The 9710-nt window shown below is 43.9% G+C and overlaps 1 protein-coding gene across 2 annotated transcripts in view; it reads left to right on the forward strand.

Annotated features, from left to right (window-relative positions):
* fam49a (family with sequence similarity 49 member A) overlaps positions 1-9089 on the forward strand; it is a 37109-nt gene extending 28020 nt beyond the window's left edge. The window contains exons 3-12 of one of the 2 annotated variants that reach the window (XM_054618426.1): positions 255-334; positions 1984-2105; positions 4578-4683; positions 5196-5332; positions 5452-5529; positions 6157-6273; positions 6541-6620; positions 7034-7160; positions 7344-7414; positions 8309-9089. In XM_054618426.1, coding sequence (XP_054474401.1) covers positions 265-334; positions 1984-2105; positions 4578-4683; positions 5196-5332; positions 5452-5529; positions 6157-6273; positions 6541-6620; positions 7034-7160; positions 7344-7414; positions 8309-8372 — 972 coding nt within the window. In that variant the 5' untranslated portion in view covers positions 255-264 and the 3' untranslated portion in view covers positions 8373-9089. The remainder of the gene's footprint in view (positions 1-254; positions 335-1983; positions 2106-4577; positions 4684-5195; positions 5333-5451; positions 5530-6156; positions 6274-6540; positions 6621-7033; positions 7161-7343; positions 7415-8308) is intronic. The other variant, XM_054618427.1, reaches the window with a different exon arrangement.
* The last annotated feature ends 621 nt before the right edge of the window (positions 9090-9710 follow it).

Raw genomic sequence — 9710 nt, forward strand, 5'->3', positions numbered from 1 at the left:
TTGTGTTTTTCTTTGCTACAAATGTCTGCACTTCTGGTCAGAAACAGTTTTTAGTTTTAGTTTTAGTTTTTAATAAATCACCAAATCAGCTGCATTAAACTGTGCTGGATTAGTTACTATTCATTTCGAAAATCCATCAGAATTCTATTCAAATAGAAACAGTCTCTTGGATGAATGTCTCTGTTACATCAAATACGTAAATGTAATGTATCTTTTTTCCTGTCTTGTTTTTCACTGCTGTATTTTACCATCAGGTTTGCTGGAATGGGTAACCTGCTAAAAGTCCTAACAAGGGATATAGAGAACTATCCACACTTTTTCCTGGACTTTGAAAGTAAGTCTGGCCGAGGAGTGGAACAAAAGGAGAGAGAGATGGATGGAGAAAGACATGTGGGGAGGGGGGGGGGGGGGGTGTAACCAACTCAGCTGTTTCCTTTATGTCAGCAGGTCTCTTACTCCTGATGACCAAGCCTCGAAGGAGTCTGCTTCTGCTCCTCTCTTTTCTCCTTCACTTCCTCCGTCTCCTCTCGCTCGGTCACGACCTCCTGCTCTTTCAGCTCTGATCTGCCGTCTTTGTTCAAATAACTTATCTATGACTTCTTAACATCACACGTACTTTCCTTCTTTTCCTTCTTTTTTTTTTTTTTTTTCCCTCTCTTGCAGAAACCAAATGGGGAATCTGTTAAAAGTGCTCACTTGCACAGAGCTCGAGCAGGGGCCAAACTTTTTCCTTGACTTTGAAAGTGAGCACAGCTTCTACCTGTCCTCCTAGACCATCCCCTCCCTCCCTCCCTCCCTCCTCCCTCTTAATCCCTGAGCCACTTTTCCTTTGACCTCTCTGTAGCTGCTCTCACTGGTCAGGGGTCAGTCTATTCAACCACTGAACTGTCAACCTCTGCATGTATTATAAATCCTGATTAATTTCAGCACGCTTTTGAAATCCCTGCACTCCACGCCACGTGGAAGAAGAATGGAGCTGACCCTTGACCTCTGCTGCCTGCTTTTACTTAGTTATCTGCATGCATGCATGCCCCTGTATGTGTACTTCTAGTAGGACCCCTTTGATCCATGCATGTGTGGCCTAATGTAATCACGAACACATTATCATCAGGTCCATTATACAGTGTTTAGTCTCCACATTAAGCCTTGTTTCTCTTCCTGCATAATCCTGTTATCTGTTCAATAGTCATCATTAAAATATGTGTTAAAGCAGAGCAATGCAAATAACAGAGACGTATTTCCTGTATGGTTACGACAGGAAAACAGGGAATGTGTCTCTGTTATTTGCATTGAGAGAAAACTGTTGGCCTGTCTGTAGGTTGCAGACAGTAGATTATGTCGATTTCTTTCTATTGATTTATGGTTTGTGTGAACAGAGAAACGTGACTTCTTTGAGCAGCAGTTTTTCTCAAGACAACTCCAGTCTTAATAGTGTAGATGACTCATAAGGTCTGGAGTTTATATTTTCAAATTTAAGACGTCACTCTAGCTTCACAGTTTGGTGACAGACAGATGATGGACTCATGTAGAAATGCTGTACCTGCTAAAGCTAAAACCTGAAGTGAAACAATGCTTTTCTCTTTACACAGTTCATCATGCTGAGTGTCTTTGTACTCATCAACCATCATCACAGTGAACCAATCTTTGATGAGTTCCTTTTCAGTGACAAAGACACTCAGCACACATGACCATGTTCCCCCAGCCAGAGTAAAAAATTAGAAAAATCATTTCTTATTTTAGTAAACCCTTTACACATCAAGTTACTGTGTAAAATTTTGGCCTGAAAATTAAAAATGTATTTAAATAAATAAATTAATATTCGCAGGTTGACTCTTGATGTGAAAAGGGTAGAATGATCAGTTCTGAAATGTCTTTGTATTCACATTGACTGCTGCAGTAGCTTAGCTAACTGTGTGTGTGTGTGTGTGTGTGTGCGTGTGCGTGTGTGTTTACACGTGTGCTTTGTGTATTTGTGTGTGTCAGATGCACAGCCGACAGAAGGAGAGCGTGATGTGTGGAACCAGGTGAACGCCGTCCTCCAGGACTCTGAGAACATCCTGTGTGGCCTGCAGGCGTACAAAGGAGCCGGCCAGGAGATCAGAGATGTGAGGAACACAAACGCACACACACAAAACAGCTGACTAAGAGGAGGGATTAACAGCTGAATTTACATCAAGTTTCACTGAAACACAGAACAATCCAGTTAAATCTTCTCCACAGTACTCATGGTGCATGACGCTGATAGTCGTTATGGATGTTTTCTGATTTCTTCTGCTGGCATCCATCCATCCATCCATCCATCTCCTTCCGCTTATCCGGGGCCGGGTCGCGGGGGCAGCAAGCTAAGGAGGGTCCTCCAGACGTCCTTCTCCCCAGCAACACTTTCCAGCTCCTCCTAGGGAATCCCGAGGCGTTCCCAGGCCAGACGAGATATATAATCTCTCCAGCGTGTTCTGGGTCTACCCCGGGGCCTCTTACCAGTTGGACGTGCCTGGAAAACCTCTAAAGGGAGGCGTCCAGGAGGCATCCTGATCAGATGCCCGAGCCACCTCAGCTGGCCCCTTTCGACGCGAAGGAGCAGCGGCTCTACTCCGAGCTCCCTCCGGATGTCTGAGCTCCTCACCCTATCTCTAAGGCTGAGCCCAGCCACCCTACGAAGGAAGCTCATTTCGGCCGCTTGTATTTGCGATCTCATTCTTTCGGTCACTACCCAAAGCTCATGACCATAGGTGAGGGTTGGAACGTAGATGGACTGGTAAATCGAGAGCTTTGCCTTTCGGCTCAGCTCCTTCTTCACCAAAACGGTCCGGTACAACGCCCGCATCACTGCTGACGCTGCACCGAACCGCCTGTCCATCTCCCGTTCCATTTTACCCTCACTCGTGAATAAGATCCCGAGATACTTGAACTCCCTCGCTTGGGGCAGTGACTTACTCCCAACCCAGAGGGTGCAATCCACCGTTTTCCGGAAGAGAACCATGGCCTCAGACTTGGAGGTACTGACTCTCATCCCGACCGCTTCACACTCGGCTGTGAACCGCCCCAGTGCGTGCTGAAGAAGCCAACAGAACCACATCATCTACAAAAAGCAGGGATGCGATTCTGACGTTCCCAGTTCACCCTCACTACACGTTTGGGTTTACCGGGTCTGTCCGGCAGCCTCCCCCGCCACCTGATCCAACTCACCACCAGGTGGTGATCAGTTGACAGCTCTGCTCCTCTCTTCACCCGAGTGTCCAAGACATACAGCCGCAGGTCTGATGACACAACTACAAAGTCGATCATAGACCTTTGGCCTAGGGTGTTCTGGTACCAAGTACACTTATGAACCTCCCTATGCTCAAACATGGTGTTTGTTATGGACAGTCCATGACTAGCACAGAAGTCCAACAACAAAGCACCACTCGGGTTCAGATCGGGCAGGCCGTTCCTCCCAATCACACCCCTCCAGGTTTCTCCATCGTTACCCACGTGAGCGTTGAAGTCTCCCAGAAGAACTATGGAGTCCCCAGTCGGCGCCCTTTCCAGAACACCACCCAAGGACTCCAAGAAGGCCGCGTACTCCAAACTGCCGTTTGGTGTATAGGCACAAACAACAGTCAGAGACTTTCCTCCTGCGATTCCCAGTCGCAGAGGCGTCCCTCTCGTTCTCCGGGGAGAACTCCAGAACAGCGGCGCTCAGCCGGGGGCTTCGTGAGTATCCCCACACCCGCCCGGCGCCTCTCACCCTGGGCAACTCCGGAAAAGGAAAAAGTCCAGCCCCTCTCCAGGAGTTTGGTTCCAGAACCGGTGCTATGCGTGGAGGTGAGCCCAACTATATCTAGTTGGTAGCGTTCCACCTCCCGCACCAGCTCCGGTTCCTTCCCCGCCAGAGAGGTGACATTCCACGTCCCTAGAGCTAGTCTGTGATGCCGGGGGTCAGCACGCCCAGGTTTCCGCCCCAGCCTGCCGCCCAGCTCACATTGCACCCGACCCCAATGCCTATCCCTGCGGGTGGTGGGCCCACAGGGTGGCGGCACGATGTAGCTTTTTCGGGCTGGGCCCGGCCGGGCCCCATGTGCCAAGGCCCGGCCACCAGACGCTCGCCGGCGAGCTCCCCTACCAGGTCTGGCTCCAGGAGGGTGCCCCGGTTTCCCTATTCCGGGCGAGGTGCCACAACCTTGTATCGTCCGATTCATTGAGGTTTTGTGCTGGCAGTAAACCAAATATCTTTGAGTCGGGGACAAAATGGGACATTTGGCGATGTCCTTTTGGGAAAAGCTGATCATAATTTTTGCCATTTAACATCCAACAACTAATTGATTATTCTAGAACATAATAGACAAATTAATCAACAAGGAAAATAATGATCCTGAAGGAATATCTTCAAATTTGGCACAAACGTCAACCTGGACTGAGGGATAAACTGATTAGAATTTGGTGGTCAAAGGTCACTGTGGCCTTAAAGAACATGTTTTTGGTCACAACTCAAGTTTAATAGAATAAAATGACAACATGGATGTAAACTGCAGCATGACTGTTTGGCAGAGGGATACAACCGCAAGGGGATTATTCTTTTTTTGTTTTTTTGGTTCCAGGCGATCCAAAACCCAAATGACTTCATGCTGCAGGAGCGAGCCTGGAACTCAGTCTGCCCGCTGGTAATCAGACTCAAGAGGTTCTACAGTTTCTCTCTCAGACTAGGTAAGGTCACAGTTAAGAAACTTCTTTATATTTAGTCTTTTTTTGACGGGTCGTAATCAAAAGTTTTTAATCTTATTGAGTCAAAGATAAAGTAGCATTACTATTTGTTTTATTTTATTTTATTTTCAATGGTTTTACATTTATTTATTTTATTTATTTTTTACAAAAAACTAAATCCCTTTATATGCAGAAGTCAAGTGAATGATACAATAACTTAATGTTCAGGTTTGCACATTTAAGTTTCTGAGAAACAAAATAGTTAATTTTCCCAATTCCAACTGTAGATTATATTTTAAAAAAGACGTATTGTAATAAAAGTGATATCATGACTTTGAAAAGGAATCTCGGGTCATGGAACAAAATGAGTCCACTATAAAATCAAGTGTTCGGATCTGTGCTTCTCTTCTGTCAAATCTGGTCATATAAATAAAATCTGAACTGGAGCTGAAAGAGGTTTTCAGGGTAAGCAGCTGACATCTTGTCTGTGTGTGCGTGTCTGTGTGTGTGTGCAGAGGAGGCTCTGCAGAGTTTGCTGGAGAGCCTGACATGTCCGCCCTTCACGCCTACTCAGCACCTGGAGAGGGAGCAGGCGCTGGCCAAGCAGTTTGCTGAGATCCTCCACTTCACTCTGCGCTTCGATGAGCTCAAGGTCTGCTGGAAACACGGAGCCGCTCCTCCTTCATTTCTTCACTCACTGCCACGCTCGGTACACTTGGAATGGTAAATGTATTTTTGGCCAAGCTTTGACTGTTTTCTTGTTCTCCTCAGATGAGAATTCCTGCCATCCAGAATGACTTCAGCTACTACAGAAGAACCATCAGTCGGAACCGGATAAACAACATGAATGTGAGTCACTCTACAACAAATCCTCATGTTCTTACAGCAGTCTGCAGTATTTCTATATTAAAGTGACTGTGAGGAACTTGTAACTGTTTATAAACGGTCTCAGTTTAGTTCTGATCCTCTATATGACCTTAATCAGTAAACGAGACCATCAGAGAGAAGATTGTCTATTTATATATAGTTATTCTTAATGCTTGTTATCGGCGGCACTGTTGAACCAGAAACCAGGACTGAGAGAGACAGACTGTAAGACCCCGAATGACTCTGGTGCTTTGAAAAACTAGCACTTTAGTCCACAGGGACCGCAAAGATCAACCCAAAATAAAAGTTGCTTGTAGTGCTTAAAGTTACTCCAAGTGCTTTCTATGTTTAAAAGAAGAAACAATCTCAGAATGACACAAGAAAAGATGCTCACTGGGTTTAGATGTGTGTTTAATGTCGCATCAGAGATCAAAAGGAGGCCAAACTGATCACATTAGGGGTACAATAGTATTAAAAATGGAGAGTGTCAACTATATACAATAAAAAAAGAGGGAGATGCTCGGGCATTGGAAAATGGGAAACCTGTGGGAAAATAAACCCTCCTACACTGACACCTGTTTGTTTGTTTGTTTGTTTGTGCACCTACAGTTGGACATTGAGAGTGAAGTCAACAACGAGATGGCCAACAGGATGTCTCTGTTCTACGCAGAGGCCACACCCATGCTGAAGACACTCAGCAACGCCACCACAAACTTTGTGACAGAGGTGAGAGTGCTGACACTGCAGTCAGTAACCACACAGCCTCCCAGCAAGTTTAAGGGACAGTTAACATTTGTTCCATCCAACGTCCTCACGCTGTGGCTCTAACAACACTTAGCACTCTCTATATTCGGCTTATTTGGATGAGAAAATCCAAAAATAAAATGTGTTATTTATGTCAGAAACCTCATCATCGTGTTGTAACAATTAATTTTGGTTTTCTAACAATTTAAATAATCAATAAACTCTTATTGTTTCATGTGTGTTGTGTAGAACAAGACTCTTCCACTGGAGAACACAACAGACTGTCTCAGCACCATGGCCAGCGTCTGTAAAGTCATGCTGGAGACGCCGTGAGTCATGATGCTTTTCTACAAACGCACATTCATTTTCACTTTTAGAAGAGAAAGAACATACAAAACCACTCACATTCTCAAAGCAACACATCGCATCCTGTGATGGAGATTTGTGTTGATACAGCTTCAGCTGGGTTATTTTACCATCCTGTCTTGATCAATAGACTGTCAGCATTAAGTGAGACAGTATGAGAGGTACTTTGACCTAAAGCATGACAGGTTATGTCCTTGAAGTATACTGGTCCCAGTCATCCAACAGTCTCCTGGCACATATATCAGATATGTCCAGCTGCACACTTAAAAATAATATACTAGAAATACATACTATAATATTGGTAAAGACTTAAATCTTTCTCCTTCTATAACTTTCCCTGTACAATCCTCTTCCTCCCTCCTCCCTGTGTATTCAGGGAATATACTAGTCGTTTCAGCAGCGAGGACACGCTCTTGTTTTGCATGAGGGTCATGGTGGGAGTCATCATTCTTTATGACCACGTCCACCCCAACGGCGCCTTCAACAAGTCCTCCAAGATAGACGTAAGAGACACACACACACACACACACACACACACACACACACACACACACACACACACACACACACACACACACACACACACACACACACACACACACACCTGTGCAGGACTGAAGCTGTGCACCAGCATCACTGTGGAGCAGGGATCTGTGTCGTGACCAGCTCTGTTCTCTTCTCCTCAGATGAAAGGCTGCATAAAGGTCCTGAAGGACCAGCCAGCAGACAACGTAGAAGGCCTCCTGAATGCCCTCAAGTAGGTTCACTGTGGATCATTAAATATCTTTATTCATACATTCTGCCCTGTAAGTTATGGAAAGTCTAATAGATTTATCAGCCTCTGACAAGATCATTCAGAGGAAAATATTGACACAAATTCATTTTAAGATTGCAACTAAATATTGCCGCAAATTTGTAGCCACCGTCGGCTTCAATAGAACTCCAAAAACCTAGTTCTTCACCTTTTTTTTCACCTTTACCCGTGTTTCACAGTGTTCTGGGGGCGAACTCAGAGTTATATAAACAGAAAAGAAGGAAAAATCTACTTTTATGGGAACAAAAACTTCACCCGGATCCAAGTGAAATCATAAATCATAAAATGCATGGACAGTAAAATTCCCCACTGGGTACAGAATCAATAGTCGTCGTCGTCACAACACTTTGAATTGTGGGTAAATCCTTCAAGCAAAGTATGCAGAGTTATGGAAAGTGTTGATAAAAGGGCTCAAAATGTCTGCGTAGACTTTGGGAAACTTGCTTCATAGTTAGTGAGTCTGTGAGTGTTGGGCCAATTATTTAATATAGTAATATTGATAATAATGATTCTCCTCTTCCTATTAGCTTAGAAATGATCTCTAAGCTTTAGCAGAGACAGCGGTGTAGTGAAACACAGCCCTCAGTAGTTCCATTCTGTCACCAGAGCCACCTCTGTAGACTCTCTAGCAACACAACAATGTGAAGACGACTTCCATTCTTCATGCTTTCACACTTCAGTTGTCTTCATTCTGTAACCAGGCCACACATCACACTCCCAGGTATAATGTGGGTGAGAGGAGGTGAGGTCCAGTCCTCCCAGCTGACGGTACTGAGGATCCTCAGACTGACCTCGTTGTTAAAAGTCCCACTAACATCCACCGTTGTTTCTCCTCAGATTCACCACCAAACACCTGAACCACGAGTCCACTCCCAAGAACATCCGGACGATGCTCCAGTAGTCTCTGCTCTTTTTTCTTTTTTTTTTATATATATAAACCGACATGAAGAGGATCAATGCTCTGACCTCAAAGAAGATGTATATGTTTACATTATTTAAAGAGACTCGATGTTAATACTCGTGTGTATTTGCATAGTCATTCCCTCCAAGCCATTAAAGCTGCAGAACATATACCTTCTACTTTGCTAAAACAGTATGAAACCATCACATGAATTGCCTCTACTGTTCACAGCTGTCCAAGCAGCGATGGATACCTGTCAGCCTTATGTACCTGAGCTTCACAAGCTGCACTTGGGGGAAAAAAAAACGTTCTTCATGGAATCTTCTCAATCTTTTATTTGACAATGGAATTCGCTGAGATAAATCTTTTTTTGAAAGAGTGTACATTTTAAATTGTGACAAAGGTTCTCGTTCATATCACAAAGACAGATTCTGTATCCATGTGTTAAATGAGTGAAGTTGCTTCTGTCTTGATCTCCACAGAATGAATATGAAACCAATCTGTGTTCTGATGGAGGTGTGTGCTGCAGTGAGGGCTGATTATTGAGAGCAGATAAGGGATCGATTGGTTTGATGTACGTACTGCTAAGAGCATTCGGGTTGTTTTCTGTTTTTATAGTCAGCTGTTGTGTTTGTCTTTTTTTTTTCACACTCCAAACTCGTGCATCTGTTGAAATAAATCCACTGTGAACATAAAAAAAAAAAACTACTTTGCAAATCTAGTAAGATCAGGTATGTCAAGGTTTGCTTTAACTTCCAGGTTTGAAAAAAGGCTGTGATGATGAAACAGGAAATCAAATCACCCACCTGATGTTTTATTAAATCCTTCCTGTATGTGGCCAAGCTCTGAATGACGGCTGTTTTTAAGTGACTTTTGTATGAAACAGAAAATGCATTTCTCTCAAAGAAAGGCCTAAAAACACAGCTTTCTTCCTGAATAAATGATATGTGCTTCTTAAGTGAACAAGTTTTTTTAAAAGAAAAGCTTCTTTAAGATCTTTCTTTTCTCTCTGTTTAACTCTCTGGCTCTGTTTCCAGAGAGGTTAAAGGAATAGTTCACCTCATCTGCACTGGTGAGCCAAATGTGACCGGCTTCATTTTCTTTTTTTTTTTTTTTTTAAATAAACTTTGATATTGTTTGATATGTTTAAAACCATAATACCGTTCAGTACATCAAACTACTAGAATTAACAGTTTGACATAATGCACTGCTGAAGTTATTGACTTTCAAATGTATTCAGTTTGCCTTCACATTCTGTGAGTTCTATCGACGATATGGGAATCTATTCTGTGTGACTCATGTCGTGGCTCAGTTTACTAACGTCGCGACGTGGAGAAC

This window comes from Anoplopoma fimbria, chromosome 18 (genome assembly GCF_027596085.1).
Source record: "Anoplopoma fimbria isolate UVic2021 breed Golden Eagle Sablefish chromosome 18, Afim_UVic_2022, whole genome shotgun sequence".
Lineage (NCBI taxonomy): Eukaryota > Metazoa > Chordata > Actinopteri > Perciformes > Anoplopomatidae > Anoplopoma > Anoplopoma fimbria.